Source organism: Ailuropoda melanoleuca, chromosome 9 (genome assembly GCF_002007445.2).
Source record: "Ailuropoda melanoleuca isolate Jingjing chromosome 9, ASM200744v2, whole genome shotgun sequence".
Lineage (NCBI taxonomy): Eukaryota > Metazoa > Chordata > Mammalia > Carnivora > Ursidae > Ailuropoda > Ailuropoda melanoleuca.
Genome location: NC_048226.1, coordinates 84,607,938 through 84,628,606, shown reverse-complemented (window position 1 = coordinate 84,628,606; position 20,669 = coordinate 84,607,938). Strand labels below are relative to the sequence as shown.

The 20,669-nt window shown below is 41.1% G+C and overlaps 1 protein-coding gene across 2 annotated transcripts in view; it reads right to left on the bottom strand.

Moving 5' to 3' along the window:
- DEPTOR (DEP domain containing MTOR interacting protein) overlaps positions 1-9,838 on the bottom strand; it is a 137,282-nt gene extending 127,444 nt beyond the window's left edge. Inside the window, exon 1 of one of the 2 annotated variants that reach the window (XM_019806265.2) lies at positions 9,560-9,838. In XM_019806265.2, coding sequence (XP_019661824.1) covers positions 9,560-9,681 — 122 coding nt within the window. In that variant the 5' untranslated portion in view covers positions 9,682-9,838. The remainder of the gene's footprint in view (positions 1-9,559) is intronic. The other variant, XM_002925531.4, reaches the window with a different exon arrangement.
- Between the last annotated feature and the right edge of the window lie 10,831 nt (positions 9,839-20,669).

The following is a 20,669-nucleotide window of genomic DNA, read 5'->3' as shown; positions in this document are numbered from 1 at the left end:
AAATTTTGGTTTAATCACATTGTACTCTGCTCAAAAATGTTTCACTGATTTCTCATCATTGAGCCCAGGATATTGCTCTTATCCCCCCAATGCTCAGTGAACCCTTCTCCAAAGTACAACAGCTGTGATCCCCCCTCTTCCGCAAGGGGACCCAAGGCAGGCAGGAGAATACCATCTTCCTTTCCACAGTATTACAGATAGCTAAGCCCAAGACCACCAGTGAAGAGCTTTGCTTTGCTGTAATATCTTGTGAGTCTATGAATTAAGATGGTCCCAAAACATCAAAGCTCAAGGCTTCTGCTGATCGTTGATGGCAGCCAACTATTTCTCTCTCTTCAGCCTTCATTTGCTCAGAAAACAAATAGTGAATATTAGAAAATCGCATGTTAAAAGTTTTAGGGGAAGTGTACTGTTGTCTGCAACTTACTCCAAAGTACCCAAGAATAATAAGTTGGATAGAAGAAGGGATAGAAAGATAATTATGTGATAGGGGCACCTGGGTGGCTCAGTCATTAAGCGTCTACCTTTGGCTCAGGGCATGATCCCGGCATTATGGGATCGAGGCCCCATCAGGCTCCTCCACTGGGAGCCTGCTTCTTCCTCTCCTACTCCTCCTGCTTGTGTTCCCCCTCTCTCTGGCTGTCTCTCTCTGTCAAATAAATAAATAAAATCTTTAAAAAAAAAAAAGATAATTATGTGATAAAGCAAACATGGTAAAATGTTAATTGTGGAATCTTAAGTGGTAGATGTAAGGGTATTCACTGTAAAATTCTTTAAACTTTTCTGTACATTTGTAGTGTTTCATGATGAACTGTTGGAGGAAAAAGCTCTTGTTCTTTACATGTGGGCATCCTTAAAATACTTTGTGATATCTTTTAGCTCTTGTAAGTACAGCAGCAGGTTAAGTGCTCTTAATCAGAGGTCTGTTCATACTCTCATAATGGCTTAGGTTCCACGCGCTGTTATGTTTGACGACCAGAGTCTACAATCCAGGTGTTAGCAAAATAAATTCTAACAAATGCGAAGGAAAATGAATCATGGTTATGCATTAGATCACACTGCTTTAAAACCTCATCTCTAAAACTGCTTTTTGTTGTCAGTTCTCAAGAAGAAAATAGCACAATAAGTAGGAGCTTTGGTAAAGCCTTGTTCTATCTACCTTATCCCAGTTTAACTGAACATAAAATAAAGGGCACTCCATGCCTCAATGTAAAACACAGTCATATCACCACGGGGACTAACCTCTTGCTTTTTGTCGTGAATATATTCTGTGAAAGTCACTTTCATTCATGGAAAAGTTAGAGAGTAACAAAGTAAATAGAATTTTAAAAACAACTCAATGAAAAGAAGATCCAAGTTGATTCCATTCTCTTTTCCTCCTAGGGAAGAGGAAAGGAAGCAAGAGCCACTTTTACAATCCAAGTAATTCATACTTTGCTGCAGTCAGTGTGTGTGCCTGAAAATAGTGGTCAAAGCTTATAAGAGGATCACGTTGTAACTAGCAAACTAGCCCAGGATCCACAAAAGAAATATGTGCTAAACTCTTCTCGAATGTGAAAAAAACAATCCTTTCTTAACATACTTGCTTGGTAAATTTGCTCTTTCATATATTCCTCTATGAAGACTAAGACAATGGTTGCTCTTAGACCGCACGTAATCATGTATCTTTACACTACCCCCTTCCCCATCCTCCTTGCTCTTTCTGTCAAGCCACCACTCACAGCGTATTCTTCCCAAACTTCACAGCTTGTTAGAAAATGGCCAAGCTTCGCACCTAATAAAATGCAGTGACTAACCCAACCCTAACGAAAATAGGACAGCATGAAAAGAGGCTTTCCCTCTTATTGAGTGTTCATCAGAATGCTCAGTAGTTCTCACACCTTAAGTCAAGATCAGAGGAGCTGCTGTGCTAGGACTGGTCCTCTGACTCCTGCCTGATGTACCCACAATGCCCCCGGCTCAGCTCTCTACAGCAGCAACAGTTTCATCACCCAAAGCAGCGCCTCTTGGAGCTGGGTGATCCACATCAGGCCAAGACCTAGGTGGGTGCTGGGCCACAGCTTGCCTCCGTAAAAGGAATGTCTGGGCGAATATCAGAATCAGAAGTGAGTAGGACCAAGTATCACAGAGAGACTGCGTCATCGCCATTAAAACAAATGAGCAAACTACCACCACCGCCACCAACAGGACCATAACTAGCAGCCGAGGGGTAAAGGTGGACAGATTTGAGACTTTCTCTGATGACACTAGCTGCTAACTACCTCCTCCTCCCTCCTCTGCAGCTGCCACGGGCTTGCCTGAGCTGCAGGCCCTGGCATTTGTCCCCTCTTGCCACACCCTAGCCACAGCTGTTCATCTGCTAACTGCAGATACACAATAACATCTTGTCCCACACTCCCGGATGCGTTTTCCCTCACTTCATCTCATCTCTCCTACCCAACCTCAAAATTATTGTAAAAGCTACAGAAAAGTGATTCTTTATGCAGACCCAAGTAAGTCAGTGTTCTCTCTGAACTCTTCCAGGATGGAGACATCCCAGCCAACCCTGATGAAAATAGATCCCACAGCCCCTGCTGGCACTGCCACCAGGAACAGCTGCTTGCAAGCATGCCGTCTGGCCGGCTAAGCCCTGTACCCCCACGCTGTCTCCACTGTTGTCCCCCAAGTCTATAATAATGACAAAAACCAGTCACTGACATGAGCTTCCAAGTACGGTTAAGCCTGATAAATACTGGAATAAGGATCTCAGTTCTAGAATCCACCTCTGCTTGGTGGACGAGAGGAGCATAGAGAAGTGTGATGACTTACTACGTAGTAAGAGGGTTGATCATTGTTTCCTCTGCCTTTTCCTAATCACTGAGCTCAGAGGAACTGACCATTTAAGAGCCACCACTTAATAAAGGCAAGTGAGTTCCTGATACAAATGATATTGGAAACAACAGGAGAGGAGAACAATCTTCCTTCCCCTTATATTTTCTTTTGAGAGGTATTTAACTTATTTTCAGGTTTATTGATTCTGAGAAACAGAAGCCATAACTTAACTGTCAGCATTGGCCTTTGAGAAAACATAAATATATTATTCACTAACACCCCAGTCACTTCAGAAAAATATTTACACGAGAGTAAGTCCATACGGGGATAAAAGAATTCTGCAGTCATTTATGGAGTGCTTACTAAACGTCTTCTATTGGCATGATGTTTTTTGCAAGTGACAAAGTGCCTCCGAAGCTCTCTGCTGGTAAGAAATGAGTCATTACCAAGGGTCTGCTCTGTACCAGGGTTCTGCTCCCTGCTCTCCCATCCAATTTGCGAAGCAGAAAAGATGTTCCCAGGAACAGAGTCTGTATGTTGGAAGAGCCTCTGATTCAAAAGCAATTCAGCACTCTACACTAGGCTTTTCTGCATTGACTCCAAATGCAGTGGCTCTATCTCCTACAGAAACACCCCCTTTTCTTTATCCAAATAGGCAGTAATTTCCTGACTCCAGGATAGCTCTGTTGTTTAGAAGAATAAAAGTGTTCTCCTTCTGTTTGGATCTCTAGATTTCAGTAGTAGCTTCTGGGTGGTCGTTTCCTGCTATTCCCTTCAGTCAGAGTGACTAGTAGAGCTAAGCTTCCATATTAATGGCTTCCAATAGGGGCTACCCCCTAAGACAATTTCCATGCCAAATGTAAAATTCCTTAAGTTCAAAATGGAATGAAATGGACTATTTCTCCTTTTTCTCTTCTGCATGCTCTAAATTCCTTATCTCATACTTACTTTACTGTAGCTTGGTTTTTGGTTCTATAAGCTGATTCTTACCTTTTACCTGCATACTGCATTACCATTTGCAAAGCAAATTCAAGAAAGCAATTCAATATTTATTGAACGTGCTTTTATGAAAAAAGCAAGAGTCTGGAAAGGCAGTCTGTTATAGCAGAAAGGCAAATACACCAAATAAGTTGAAAGAACTACAATTTCCTACAATTTGGCTAAAACTCATCGCCTAGTAAATTGCTTCTTGGGAACCTGCTTTAGTGATTGGATGAGATTGTTGTAATTAGCATATTTATTCTAGGTAGATGAGCATAACAGGAAGGCTTAGAACGTTTTCTCTCTTAATTAAGCATTCCTCATTACCTTAATTCTCCTCCCCACTCCACTTCCATCCCCACAGCTGGCAAAATGTGAACTGCAATTTATCTTCCCATTAAAATGATTACGAATTCAGAACGAGTGGAGTCCAAATTAGGTTTTCAAAACCACATGGCAAGGAAGACCCCGTTTAACAGTTAGTAGAGGAAGTGACCATTCTATCTTGTCAAAACATAAACACTTCCAGAAATAAATTGGATTTTTTCCCAACAAAATGGAAAAAAATCATTTGTCTACTATTTGTTTGGAAAAAGATGTCACACTAGAATGTGATAAGTCTTATATACGGATTCATTTTACATTTGTCTTATCATCACATTTTGTAACCCTCTAAACTGCTTAGTTGATGACACCATTAAATTGTTGTCTAGTCCTTCCTAAGCACAGGGACTTAGAGCTCTACCACTTTATGGCTGGATAACCTATGGCCAGTTAGTTTAAATGTTCTGTTCCTCGGTTTTCTCATCTATAAAATGAGGGTGATAAGCATATCTTTTACAAGGAGTTGCTCTACAAATTAAAGGTATATATACATATAGGTACATTTATTAAAGGCATGTATATGTATACACATGTATATACACTCATGCATACATCTCCTGGGCAGGTAATAAATGCCATATAAGTGAGTCTTATTGTTATTATTACCATGCCTACCATCAACACAAAGAGAACAGTGATATTGTTGGGCTTCATTACTTCGACACTCTATCACAAACCACTTTCTTGGTAAGTATCTCTGGGATTATCCTAGGGAGGAAACATAACGTGGATTCGGGGTGTCTTAATTAGAGTGTCATAGTTACGACTGCATGGCAAATTTCAAGATAAAAGACATACATAGAACACGTAAAAATAACAAATGATTTGAAAATTCATAATACGAAACTCCATTCATGAATGATTTATATATGGTTAATTATCTTCAAATTAGGAATGTTCTGAGATTTTCTCAACTATTCATGGCACCTTTTCTGTTCTGTATCAAGAATAATACTATAAAAATATATATGTAAAATATCAGTTCCATTTGGTGTGGTAATAAATGGTTATTGAGCTAGTGATAAATATCACTGCATTCTCAGGCCAATCAAAAAGGCAAAAGTTTATTTAAAAACTTCCAATATTTTGTCTTTTATCTCTCTAATAAAATGTGTCATCCAAATCCATTTTTGTAATGGTTTTGTTGAGATGTAAGTCACATACCACATAATTCAACCACTTAATGAATATAATGTGATGATTTTAAGTATATCCCCAGAGTTATGAAATCATAACCACAAACAAGCTTATAACACTTTCATCATCCCCAAAAGAAACTCTATACCCATTAGCACTCACCCTCCATTCTCCCTCCTGGTGCTGGCAGCCACTTTCTGTCTCTATAGATTTGCCTATTCTGGACATTTCCTATAAATGGAGTTATATGATATGTGGCCTTTTGTGTCCGCTGTCACTCAGCATATTTTCAAGGTTCATCCATGTTGTAGCATGCATCAGTACTGTATTCCTTTTTACGCCAAATAATATTCCATTGCATGGATGCACCCCACATTGCTTACCCATCCCTCAACAGATGGACACTTGAGTTGTTTTTGGCTATTATGAATAATGCTGCTGTGAACATTTGTGTATAAATTTTCATGTGAACATATATTTTCATTTCTTTTGACAATATACCTAGGAGTAAAACTGCTGACTCATATGTTAACTCTATGTTTTATCTTTGAGGAAATGCCAGACTGTTGTCCAAAATGGCTGCATCATTTCACCTGTCCACCAGCTGTATATAAAGGTTCCAACTTCTCCACATCTTTGTCAACACTTGTTACTATCTATCTCTTCTATTACAGCCATCGTGTCGGTTTAAAGTGGTATCCGATTGCTTTTTTAAGACGCAAAACCATAAAGATGTATTGAGCAAGGAAGTAAAATCTCTTATGAAAAAGAGAAAGAATGAAGAAGTTAGGAAAAGGACCCTGCAGTCAGGCTGGAAAAGAAAGAGGAGATGTTTCTAAGTTTGCTAGTTAATTTCATGTCCTTATGCAACTAACTGCCCTTCTAAGTGTCAGGATTGCAGAGCCAGCCCTCAATTTCACAGCTGGAGCTTATAATAATAATCATAGCAACAATAACTAATCTTGGTTTATGGTTTGTTTTACAAAGTTCCCTCCCATATTCTAGCCCATTTGATCCAACATCACAAATCTTATGTGGAAGGATATTATTAATTCCCATTCTGCAGGTAAGAGTACTGAGACCCAGAGTGGTTGACTTGACCAAGGGAATATGGTTAAAAATACATACATACATATGTACGTATGTGTGTTTCATTAATAGTATATGTTATTATATGTAATATATAGCATTAAATAAATATATTTATATAAATATATATTTAATGTTATATAATTTTTATATACGGCATATGCATTATATATATAACATATATACTATATATATAACATATATAAGCATATATATATATATAGCATGAAATAAATAAAATGCACAGGGCTGGGCCTGGAAGCCAAATTTTTAATTTCAAATCCCAATCCTTGGTGCCCCAGTTCCTCATCACTTTCATTTGCCTTATCTCTGATGACCAATAAAGCAGTAGGAAAGCAAGAGAGGACAAAGGGAGTTGTATGTGAAGCAGTCAGAGGCAGGAGGCCTGCACATCACAAAGCCCCCCCCCATCAGACTGGGGGAAAGCAGCTAAGGATGTAAGGACACATCGTGCCAGGGACCACAAGGATGGTTGCATTCCCACCCCTTCATGAGAGGTTCCTCCAGTAATTAAGAAGCCACTGAAATCCCTAAGCTCCGAATATATCATCTATACTGGAGTATATTTAATCACGCCCCTCGTCATTCAAACATTCATTGAGTAATAACTATGTCCTAGACACAGTGCTAACATGGTTGAGAGTTTAAAAAGCAATGGTTACAATTTTCCAAAGTAAAATTAAGTAGTGAACATTTTCTAAGCCCGTCAAGTGGAGCATCTCATTTAATTCTCACAACATTCTTGCAAGAGATGTGTAAACAGGCCCAGAGAGTGAAGTAAATTGACCCCGAAGTCATAGAACTATTAAATGGTGAGGCAGAATAATAACCCAGGCAGCCTGATTCTATACCCTGTGTTCTTAACCACCACCCAATCCTTCCTGCCAGATCTCGCTTGGCTGGAAGTCACACGTGGTGACGCACAAAGACCAATAATACTGATTAATTCCAGCAACCATTGTTGAATGCTCATTAATACAGAAGCTCAAGGGCAAATTCCCACAACAACCCTATGAAGTACTTATCTTCATTTCCATTTTATAGATGAGGAAACAAAGGCTCAGAGAAGTGAATTAACTTGTCCAAGATCACAGAGCTATAATAGCTAATGCTGACACAGTGCTTACTATATACCAGGCATTGTTCTAAGCACTAATTTATCTAATCCTCTTAACGACACTATGAGATAGGTTCCATTATTGCCCAGCATTCTTAGTTAAGCAACTTGTTCAAGGTCCCAGGCTAGTAAGTAGCAAACCCAACATTCACGCTGAGGAAAAGTCAGTCTTGAAAACAATTTAATGGTGACTATTGGCTACAAAGTGGCTGAGCAGAAATCTAAACCCAGGTCTGACTCTTGAGTGAAAGAGAGCCTTCTCTCTTCTTACCAACAAGCTAAGCATGGCCCTCAAACCTACTTTAGTACAGAGGGGTGCTAGGGAAGAGGGGGGTAACAAGTGCTCTGGAAATCCCCAAGTAAAGGCCATTTAAGCTGCCTCCTGAAGGAGAAAATGCTTCCTGTACAAGGAGAGGCACCATCCAATTTGTTGTTTTAAAAGAAATGAGGGGCACCTGGGTGGCGCAGTTGGTTAATTGTCTGACTCTTGGTTTTGCCTCAGGTCGTGATCTTGGGGTGGTGAGATCAAACCCCTCCTCCAGAGAGGAGTCTGTTTAAGTTTCTCTCCCTCTCCCCCCCCTTTAAAATAAATAAATAAATCTTTAAAAAAATTAAAAGTACCAGAGTGAGGGCTTCGAAAAAGATGATACAGTAACGAGGAGCAAATAAATTATTAAAAAGCAAATGCTTCAGATTGAATCAGAAGAGCTTTTAATTTTTATTCAATTAGAAAATACTCCTGATGAAGGAAAAACGAGCTTTTATTCCCTTTAATTTTGACTACACATTTAAAAATCACCGAGGGATTGAAGTGGCAATTTGCCTTTTGTAAAGTTAAACTCAACAAACTCTGACTTCCAATATTTACTTCCTCAATCTACTGCAAGCCGGGTGGTTACTAAACATTCAGGGATCTTTGCAAAGATTCTCTCTCCTTCAGATCCTGAAACACAGCATTTAAAAACCAAAATGAGCCTGGAGATTCAGGCCAAGTATTAGAAGGAACAGGCGCGCGCCTCATGCCAGCTGGGCCAAGGACCGGCAGGCAAGTTGTGGCTCAAACGCTTCAGAGCCAGGGTTTTGTTTTTTTTTCTTTTTTTCCCCCCATGCAAACTGATTTATGACCACATGACGGGCAGCGGCAGAACCGGTCAGACCATAGAAATACATTACTCAAACATGAATCCAAGAAGGACCAGGATGGGATGCGAATGGTAAGGGGGGGGCGCGGATCTGGGGTTCACTGCCTATCCCAGGTACGGTGAGACCCATCAATTCCTATTTCTTGCAGCAGCCCAGGGCGGATGGACTCTTGCTCTCCAAAATGTGCGCGCTAGGGAAGTTGGCACAGCAGCACGGCATCCGGACAAGGTGCCTCCACGCCCCCTCGCGGACGCGACTGATGATTGACGAGGTCGTGCCAATTTAGCGATAGGTACTTTTTCAGAACCTGGGGTTTAGCCCCCACAACACCCCATCAAGGGAGTCCCGGCGTGTCAGCCTCATTTTACAGATGAAAACGCTAAGGGTCAGAGGAGTGAAGCAAGACTTGCCAGCAAAAAGGAAAACCAATCGTGGGGTTGGCCCTTTCATCTAGAAGTCAAGAAGCTGGGGCGGGAGGCGGCATGGGGCTGCACACCCACCCTCTCGCTCTCTGGACGCACTAGGGGTCGCCTGGCAGCTAGCAGGCCTGGCAGCGCCCGGTGCCCGGAAAGAGGGAGCGCGCGGCGGGTGGCGGCGCGTCTGCGGGGCGCAGGGCTGCAGCGGCGGGGCCGGGGCGCAGCGCTCACCACCCGCTCGCGCGCGTCCGCGTCGGAGCCCCGCGCCAGTGCGGAGTCGCAGGGCGCCCGGCTGCAGCAGCTAGGCAGGGGCGCCACGCCGACCGTCCACGCGCCCGCAGCGGTCCCGGAGCCCCGCGCGAGTCGCAAAGCACGAGCCACGCGCGTGTGCGCGCGGGGCTGCTGCAGGCACGGGCTGGCAGTGCCACCGTGCGCCCACCGGCACTGCCCCACGCCTTACCGTAGCTGCTCCCCGGTGACCAGGACCTCAGCCATGCGCTCCAGCTCCCTTTGCTGCGCCCCACCACTCCCGCTGGTGCTGCTGTCGCTGCCACCGCTGCCACCGCTGCCGCCCTCCTCCATGGTCGGGCCGCGCCGCTACCACTGTCTTCCCTAGCCGCCGTGGGTTTGGGTGTTAAATCAGCCTGCCCCCACGGAGGCCTCCCCCGCCATCTTTGTTAGGGGCAGTCCCGTTGCTCAGACGCGATTGGCTGGAGAGGGAATCCCTGTGGGTAGGCTGAGGCGCTAGGCAAGTCCGCTCCAGGAACTCCAGCTAGGGGCGGCGGCTGGAGCCCCGCGTGGTCGGAGGGCGGGGCCAAGGGAGGAAAATATAAACATCTGGGCGGGGCGCCGGCTCTGCGGTGTGCACACTGGTGGAGGTTGGGTAGGTGACCTCTCTCGTCGTTACCCACAGAGCTCATGCTGTGGGACCTTGAGGACAGGCCAGGAGGTTACTAGAGAAGTGTGAAGGTATTTTTATTATACTGTCTATGCTCCAAATTGCCAGAGTAAAAGTAATAACAAAATACTTAAATAGTGAACAATGAAGGATATAGGGATGACACGTCACTGCGGGGGTTGATGAAATTAGGCATTTTTCTAGTCCCAATCCCCTTCTCCAAAGACAGCTTACTTACCTTATAGTGTAATCAATAAAGAACGCTGGCCTGGGAATCAGACATGAGATCCAGCTCCCACCTATAATTTCTTACCAAAATGTGCTGAATCCTCAGTTTCTTCCTTTACAAAATAAAAATAACCGGGGCTACCACTTGTTGACATCTGCATTAAATGCTTCAGGTAGTTACCTTCTTTAATATTTGCAACAAATCATAAAATGGGTATTGCCCTCCTTTTACATCAGGAAACAGGCTCAGACAGATGGGTTAACTTGTCCAAGGCAAGCACGTAATAAATGCAAGAAGAATCAAACCCAGGACATTCTGGCTTCAGAGTTGTGTTCTTAAAAGACTGCTTCTTAAAACGGGGATATAATGGTATTGTCGACTTAACCAGGACGATGGGAGGAACTTTCACTAATAGCAAATAAATATTCTGTTATTTTCTCATCCAGGGTCGGAGTCTGGTCTACAGGAAAACAAAGTAATGCTAATAGCAGAGGTCATTATAGTAAAGGGATATCTGTGCTGGACGTTTTATGCAACGTCATTTTATGACTTTTTTACAATTTTTTGCGTATGTACAAGTCTCTGCACCTTTACAAGTAAATGTGAAATTTTTTTTAGTGAATACTATATGGAAAGACAATCTTTCAATTGCAGATTTGTCGTCAGTGTACAGAATAAAAATGAAAATGAGAGGGCTATTGAAAAGCAAATTATCTTCTTTGTATGTTTTATGCCAATTCTGCTATTCAAAAGTCTTTATACCCACTATCCTTCAGGTTTATTGTATTTTATTGTTCTGTTTTCTTCTTGTCATTTATTTTAAAAGAGATCACTGTAGCCTTTTCCAACATTCTACAAGATCATTAAATAACTTGAAAATAATTCATTGAGCATTTATTCTGTGCTTTCCATTGTGCTAAGCACTTTGTTTATATTATTTACCCTCACAAAAACCCTGAGAGTTGGGTATTATTGTCAACTTACAAGTGGAAAAGCTTAAGCATGGAAAGATGAAGTGATTTGCCTAAATTTCACACCTGGAAGATTAAGCAGCCCTGGGACCCTGGATCTGTAGACTCTCAAGGTTATGCTCAACCATGCTCCAGAAAGAGAACAATTGTCCAACTCCCTTGTGAATTCAACCGTAGATACTAGGCAATTCCTTCACCAAAAAGAAATTATCTAACTTTCTTAACTTTTAAAATAAACCTATGGCAAAAATGTAGAGCAAGGGAGACATAGTGCCAAGTGAATGTGATCCTAAGAGCTTCGTTCTGCGTAAAGTATAAAAATCATTGAACAGAAATAGAGGTCTCAGAATTGATGAGTTTAACAGCTGGCTGTCACTCATGTTTTAACCCTGTAACATAGAGTACCAAGAGTTTGCATGGGCTTCACGCTCAAACATGCAGTTTCCATCCTGATTCTGTCATTTACTAACTTGGCAACTTTATGCTAGTGACTCACCTTCTCTGGGCCTCAATTTCCTGATAGGAATAATAATTCCTACCTTTTAGGGATGTTGTGTGGCTTAATAACATTACATAGTTTTCATGTATATGATGTGTTCAAAAGCTGTTCTCTTTAATATCTTTACTGCTTTTAATAAGGCTTAGAGGAGGAAGAGGAGGAAGGAAGAGAGGAAAGAGAAGAAATTCTTGTCAGATACTTTCCAGAAGTTTTTGATGCAAGGCAAAGCACCTTTTCTCAAGTTATCTCTGATTGGTTTTTTAATTGTTAGTAGGCCTTGGAAATGAAGGAAGGAGAAGTGCAGACCTGGCCCCCCCCCAAATCTGTCTTTTATTTAATTATTTTAAGCTTTTTGAAAGTGCAGAATGAGAAAAATTAAGTTATTACACATTTCTAACTATCCATTGTTCAACCCTGTTTTATCCAAAAGCTGTGGCTACATATTGTAAATCATCACTATTGTTGATTGTCTTTTGCTTTTTCTTCTTTTAAGTCTAGTTGTGTTTTCATTTACATTTAGGCAACTTTATCTGAAAAGTAAAAATTTCAAGAATTTTTTTTTGCAAAATACTTTCTTGTTTAATAGCTTATGATTAAAAATTATGATAAAAACTTTTATCATGAAAGTTTATGATTTAAAAAAGCACCTTGACGTAAGGGGGAAAAAAATTCAAGTCAGGAAAACACCTTGTACTGCTCCAGTGAGAAAGAGCAGAATTTATTTCTCCTGCTCAATGAGGAAGGTTTTCCATGTGTGGCCATGGGAATGGGAAGTGGGAACTGGTTTGCTATCTTTGCTGTCATCGTTTCAACCTTTCTTTTGACATATGAGACACACCATGCTCCACTGGGTTAGAAGACAGATCCTTTTTCCGAATTTAGGGAAAGATGGGTCTGACTTCCGAGGACATGTGAGCACTCATGCTGAGTCTATGAGCTTGAGAGCAACCCTCCCAGAATAATCTGTGATCTATAGGTGTTGCTGGAAGAAGGCTGACCACTGACATCGTGATTAAACCAGGTGTGAAGATCTGAGAAGGGCTGAAAATTCCAACAGACCCCGGTTTGATTCCCGGTTCCATTGGGGCAGGTTCATTATCCTCTCTAATTTTGCCCTCTTCTGTAAAGTCAAGATCATACTAGTAATCCCATTGGGGTTTTGGAAGAACTAAATAAAATTTAATGAGCACACTTGTTACAGGTGGGAACTATTAAATTTAGCCGTTTCTTCCAGCTTGCCCTGCTCACCTGCTTCGTGCTCTCTGGCTGTTTCGGTGTTTGGAGCCAGTGCTTCTCGAACTTTTAGTAGATGAGGACCAGGTGTGTTTGTGCATACGCGTGCATGCATGTGCACGTGTGTGTGTTTTCAATCCATTGAAGTTTGACATTTTGGTAAAATACAATAGAAATGAAATTTTTAAATGTACAAAACACAGCTGAATTTGTTGTTGTTGTCAACAGACAGCAGATCGGCAAAGTGTTATACGCATTTCTCTCAATGTCTCAATGTCTCTCAATACAGGAAAAGGTCACCGGTTGGCAGACAGCATTTTTAGTAGTACTGGTTAAGGGTAAGCAGCAATGTGAGAAGATGAACTTGAATAAAATGTGTCAAAGAATATTGTCAACTCTGAAGCTTAATAACAGGTAGCTATGGGTGTTGCTATTGCCTCTTCGTCTACACCAGTATCATTTCCACCTCTCTTAAAGATGAACTCAAACCCTGCCTTCTCTGTGCTGTCCTCTTGCACTCCCTCAAGGGCTGTGGTGTTCTTTCCTGTGCGTCTCATGATATCAGAAGGTTTACATTGCTTTTAACCATTGATGGAAGTCTCTATTCCTCAGCTGCCACGATTTTGAGTCTCTTTCTGTGAATAGAAGCAAATGGATGGGTTGGTATTAGCCTGTCTAGATATTTCTGTTGATAGATCCTTTAAGAAGGGAAAAATAAATAGAAAGAGGGAAAAATAAAATTTTCATGTGTCATCATTCACATCCATTTTTAATATTTTTGTCGTGTTTGACACGTGTTCATCTTTTTTGTAATGACAGATATCAAATATTACAGATAAATGTGAGGTCCTCCTGTCCTCCAATCCCAGTCCTGCTCACCTCTCAAGAATAATGCAGTTAAGGGCATAAAAAATACTCAATACTTTGGTATATATGCCACCTAGTGGTTGATTTTGAAATAACACAATGATAGTGGGTCTCCTACAGGACCACCCCGAAGAAGGCGTTTTTTGGAAAATTTAGGTGGGGGTTGTGGTTTGTCACCCTATTAGGAGTGCTGCTGGCTTTTAGTGAGCAGGCCTAGGGTTGCTAGATATTCTCATTTTCCTGGGACAGCGACCTCATAAAGAATTGTCCTAAATCCTGAATGTCTTTCCTAGGTCCTGTGGGATATTCTTGCAGATGAAAAACATGTTCGCTGTTATCTGAGCTTAGAACCCAATTTGGTTTTACATAGAAACACAAGATATTTTTTGCACAATTTCAATAGAATTCTGACTTGTCCAGAAATTCAAGTATCATGTACATTGAGAAAAAAATTGTACTTTGCTCAGAACTTTACCAAGAAAGGTTCATCATTAGATAGAATTGTTTCATTTGTCATTTGTGTAGTAAACACACTATGAGTACATCACACCTTTTGTAGTCTGCACTCGTTAGTGATTGCATGTGTGGTGATTCTATGTGTGTTTGTATAGAAATATATTATTTAGCCAAATTTTAGAATGCCAAATATAAAAAAGATAGCAAAATTCGATAAACTGTTATCTTCTGTTATTCTAAAATTATTCATCTCGGGGCACCTGAGTGGCTCAGTCTGTTAAGCATCTGCCTTTGGCTCAGGTCATGTTCCCGGGGTCCTGGGATGGAGCCCCCAGTCGGGCTCCCTGCTCAGCAGAGGGCCTGCTTCTCCCTCTCACCCCTGCTTGTGCTCTCTCGCTCACTCTCTCAAAGTCTTTTAAAACATTTTTTAATTTAAAAATTATTCATTATAAATAGTTGTAAACATCTGACCATCTCACTAGACCTTGTATAGTCACTTAAATATTAAAATACATTTTATTTTGTTATAGATGATTTTCTTTTTCTTACACTCCAATGTAAGGGCATTTTTTTTTATATGCACACTGAAAGCTTATATTGAGAACATTGGTGGATTTTGAACAGAGGAATGCCATGATCTGACTCACATTATTACAAAGATGGCTTGAGATAACACAGGATACTCAGTCCTGCGCTTGATGCAGTAATTATGTTAATGGGTATTCCCTTCTCTTCTAAGGCAGTGAGTGAACAAGGCAGAGCAGGCCACTCTGTGAAACATGATACAATACCACCATCTAGTGGAAAAAACCCTAATTGTTTTATAAGCAAAGCTTCAAAAAAGTTTGCTTAACAAAGAAGGTGCAGTTAAAATTTAAACTACTGTAGAATTAAATACATCTTGGTGTAAATCAGAAATTCCTTATCTGAAGTGATTTTTAAGCAAAAAACAAAGTAATATAGTTTCCAAGACACTACTTGATTCCATTTCTCCTATCACATGAAATTATTTCCCTAAGGAAGTATTTCTTCCTTTCTTTCCTTTCGTAAGCTCCACGCCCAGCATGGGGCTTGAACTCAGAAACCTGAGATTGAGAGTCTCATGGCTCTACTGACTGAGCCAGCCAGGCACCCCAAGGAGGTATTTCTTTCAAGGCTTACACTTCAAATGTTGGTGAGGCTTTATTTTTTAGCTGAGTTTTTAAAGTCACTGATGGAGTTCAGGCAGGGTACCCCAAAATATGCCATTTCGGCATACTGATTATTTCAAATTACAGTTATCCTAAGAAGCAGCTGGTGCAAGAAGGCCTCTCTGACCCTCCTTTGTCTCCTTGAAAGCAGGAAATAGATCTCCCTTGTGAAAGGTATCCTCCCTGCACCAGGGAGTAGAGAGATCCCCTTATCACCAGAGAGGGAATTTAGGGCCAAGAATGTTGTGTAAATAAACCCTATCACTTCTTCGCTAATTCACTACCCCAAGCCCAAACGTGATCATGTCAATTGTCTTGTCTAAAAGGTATAAAAAGCTGCCTGCTCTAGTCACTTCTTTGAGTCTCATATTTCCGTGAGCTCCCATACGTATGAATTAAGTTTGTTTTTCTCCTGTTAATCTGTCTTGTGCCAATTTAATTATTAGACAAGCCAAAGAACCTAGAAGGGAAGAAAGGAAAACTTTTCCTTCCCTACGTCACACTCTCCCTGGGTCATCTCATTTATGGGCACTCTTGTAATCACCGTATACGTGTATTTTAAAGCTTTATCTTTTAGCTCCTAGCCAGACCTTTATTCAAACTCCAAGTTCTAAATCCAGCTTCAAAGCATGTCTTCCTTGTATATTCTCATAGCACCTCCATCACCATGAATCAAAACCAGGACTCATTAGATCTCATCCCAAATCTGTTCCTACCCTTCCTACAATATGTTGTAAGTGAGAGGAAATGCAGTTGCTCACCCAGGAACCAAGAATTCATCTTTGATCCTTTCCCCTCTTATTCCTCATGTCTAATCAAGTAGCTATTATTATCCATTGTACCTCAAAAATTACTTCTTAAACCCAGCCACCTTCATCACTCACCTGGGCTCTTATTTTTAGAGACAAAAAAAAAAAAAAGGCAGAAAGACATGAAGTAATCACACAAATAAATGGAAAATTACAACTTACTTAAAATCTAGAAATGGGAGGTAACTGCTGTCATGACTGTATATATTAGAGATGCTTTGCCTGATCAGGGAGGTCAGAGAAAGATTTCTGAGACATGATTATCGACCTAGAGCCCAGTGGTTCAAGATCATACCCCCTAGCCTCGTGTGTCTATCTAAATTTAAAATCACTAAAATGAAATTTAAAATTTGATTCCTCACTTGCATTATCCATATTTCAAGCACTCAAAAGCCACGTGTGGCTGGTAGCTAACAATTCGGACCATGCAAATATAGAACATTTTCAGCATCTCAGGAAGTTCTACGGGACAGTGTTCAGCACGAGGATGACTAGGTGTTGGGGAGGCAAAGAAGGAAGAGAAGAAAGAATATGCCAGCCAAACAGATCCCCACATAGCAGGAGGCATCAAGGAGAGAGTGAAGACCTCACAGAGAGCCAGTGCGCCCAGTGCTACAAGGAGGCACTGAAGAAGAGGAAAAGCAGTAGCAGAGGAGGGAGGGTAGGATTTATCTCCTGAGGTGCTGGAGAAAAACAAATAAATAAACAAAATCAATCCAAATAAAATCAATCCGATGAAAGATGGTAAAAGAAAATAAGAAAGAACAAAAAGACTCAGTAAGTAGAGAGATAGAAAAAAAAAAAACCGATGGTAGAGATGAATATATTAGATCTAAATTTGGCTCCTGGGTACCAGAGGCTGCTTTAATCTGCTCAAGGAAAGATGCTACATTCAGTCCAGCAAATGCAGGGACCAGACAGGTGAATTCAATGGGCAAATGAAGGGAACCATCCTTGCACCCTTAAGTCTTTGAAGGTCTCATTGATTTCTGCCATTACCCCAGGTGTGTGATAGAGTTTTTAATTTCTGTGATACTAACTTTAGTTTCTGTGGCAGTTTTAGGGCTTCATTTTGCTTCTACTTCAGTAGCTCTGACACCATGAGCAAAGGAGCTCGTTTGAGAGGCTGAAGCCAAATATATCATTAAAAATGAGAATGACATTTGGGAAACAGGGAAATGATCTTTGACCTCTGGTGGACCATTAGCTATGAATTATCTCTCACCTCTCTGAAAATATGAATTCTATGTGTCATAAAGTCTTGGGATTTTGGCTCCATTACCTGTTTCCTTTGGTCTTAACTCTTTTTTTATCTGGTGACTTTTTAGATCTCTGTCTTATGTCGTTGGTCAGACATGAATGATTTTTTTTTTACTTTATTTTTATAAATGGTGATTCTTGGTGGTCTCTCTTCAGCTTTGTGTTTTTGAGAATCTGTGTTCCCAAATCGGTCACCATCTGTTTTGCATGACCTACTTCCAAAGGTCTGGGGGAAGGAGGAAGACCATTTTTGAGCTTGAGTAGGGAGTTCCTCTGCTGGTCTGTCTTCTGGGAGTCGTTGCTCCCCACTCCTAGAATTCATTAGCCACCAGGCATTTCCCTGCCTTTCCATGACCGTTTCGCACACTGCTTCAGCCCGTGGACGGAGCTGCGGTTAGCTCAGTATGGGTGGACACGAGGAAGCTACCAGCTTTGATAATCAGTCACTCCAATACATACCCTAGAGTCACCTCTCACTTCTTGTATCCAGCCTTGATGCTCCCCTAAGCATTTATACACTTGACTCAGACTCATTGATGCTTAACATTTTGCCCCACTTCTACCATTTTCTTTGTCAATGTATCTAATGTATATTCTTTTTTTGAAGTCCTTGAGAATAAGATGCAGACATCATGCTCATTTGCTCCTAAATATTTCCATGTCTATTTCCTAAAAAAAAGGACATTCCATTATATAACCACAGCCCAATTATCAAAAGCAGGAAATTTAGCATTGATTAAAAAAAAAAATCTTATCTAACCCATAGTCCATATTCAGGTTTCACTACTTATCTCAACAATGTATTTTATAGCAGTAATTTTTCCTAGTCCAGAATCTAACCTAGGATTTCGTATTGTATTTAATTATCATGTTTCTTTACTTTCCTATAATCTCAGAGTTCCTCAGTTTTTCTCATCCTTCGTGAACCTGCAATTTTTGAAAGGTATAGGCCAGGTTTTTGTTTTGTTTTGTTTTGTTTTGTTTTGTTTTGCTTTTATAGAATGTCCCTCAACTTGAGTTGTCTGAGATTTTCCTTATATTTAGGTTCAGGTTATGCATTTTTGGCAGGATTAACTCATTATATCATATCAGAACCACGTGACGTTCATCTCAGTATTGGTGACATTTGCCTTGATCACTTCATTGAGGTAATATGTTCTGTTGGTTTGCACACTGGCCCCCATCCACGGAGGGCAAGGCAAGACCAAAGAAAGAGGCAGGCCACTCCAGGTTGGTAGGTGGCAGTTTTTAATAAGGAAGGAAACTTTCTTACGAGGTCTGTCTTAGGCAGCAGCAAGACAAAGAAATGTCTGCACCCGTACACCAGAATCTTAAAAGTTTATTATACAGAGGCCTTAACTAGGTTCAGTTACATATACCATCCAGATGGTTTCAACACCTCACTGTCTCAAGGCTATGTCCTTGGAACAGCTCCCGCTGTGGGAATGGTGGGCCGAGCTTACATTCCAAGGACAAGGGAGGGGTGAGGAGGCTCCAGTCCAGCTGGAGGGTCAAATGATGGCCATGTCTTCTCAGTAACCTCCTCCAACATGCTCCAAGTTTACCATGGTGAAGTGACTATTTTTTCTTTTGTAATTATCAAGTTTTTTTAGGTAGATACTTTGCAATTATGTAATTATCCTGTTTCTCATCAAATTGGCACCTGTTAGTTTTAGTAAATAGTCTTTCAAAAGTCTAAATCTGATCAAGTTACTCCCCTGTTTCAAATAATCCAATGATGTCCCGTGTACTTTCATGTCTTTTAAGGAACTAACATTTTCCCCATTGCCCAAGTCCTACTTCTGAGAGTCTTTCTCAACTCCTCTCCCTTTCTCACTGACCTCAGTGTCCACAAGGTCCACCCGTTCTATTTTTTGAATATTTGTTATTTCTCCTTCTGTTTTTCCTGATGCCACAGAATCAGTTCAAGTTCTTACCAAATAGTTCTGCCCTTATCTATTTAAATTTTCTGTCTGCTCTCGCCAGTTTAAGCCTCGGTTCCTAAACTATTCTCTGAACTGCTACCTGAAAGATCTTTCTAAAGCCAAACATCTATTCTTGATATTTTCATGTATATATAAGAAAGTCCAACTAATAAGTTTCAAAAATATAGAACACAAAATGTGGGGGCACGGGCGGGGGGATGTTATCAAGAAAATCATGTAGGAACATTTCCCAGAAATGAGGAATATGAATTTCCAGACTGAAAGGGCCTAGCACAGGCTTGGATAGAACTCTGTAGACCAAGAGCTCCAGCTCACTGTTGCTATGCAGGAATAGGAGTCCCATGTTGCCACATATCCTGATTTTTTAAAAGAAGAAAAATCACAGCGTTAGTGGGAACTCTACTGATTTTTAAATTATGACTGAAATTTAAAAAAATACATGTACAACACCCACAAACATGAAACTAGGAGAGGACAGGGGCATCTATAGATTAGACTGTAGAGTACATGAAAAGCACTTGGGGTTAGAGAGTCTGGGAAAGCAAGACGGACCCAGCGTGAAGAGTCTTGGAAGCCAGCAGAAGGAGTATGAGCTTTTTTTTGAGGGTGAGGGAGATGTTGATGATCTGTGAGCAGGGGGTAATGCTATTAGAGGACTTAATGTTTAGAAAATTTACTGACTGTGGTATGGAGATAGCTGGGCAGTGGGAAGGGGGATGGAAGGTAGGAAAACCTAGGCCTTAGGAGGCCACAGTAATCAGAAATGAGAGCCCAAACCAAGGTCATGGTTATGAAACATTTTAAGTTTTTGGAAAGCCTGGAAGCCACTGTGCTCTTCATTAAATTTAAAAAAAAAAATGATGAGGGGCGCCTGAAGAAACAAATTTTTTTTTTTTTTTTTTTTTTTTTAGATTTTATTTATTTGTCAGAGAGTGCATGAGCAGGGGGAGAGGCAGACGGAGAGGGAGAAGCAGGCTTCCCGCTGAGCAGGGAGCCCCATGGACAACTGGATCCCAGGACCCTGAGATCATGACCTGAGCCAAAGGCAGACACTTGATCTACTGAGCCACCCAGGCGTCCCTAAATAAAATCTTTAAAAAGGTAAATAAATAGGGGCGCCTGGGTGGCTCAGTCATTAAGCGTCTGCCTTCGGCTCAGGGCGTGATCCCGGCGTTATGGGATCGAGCCCCACATCAGGCTCCTCTGCTGGGA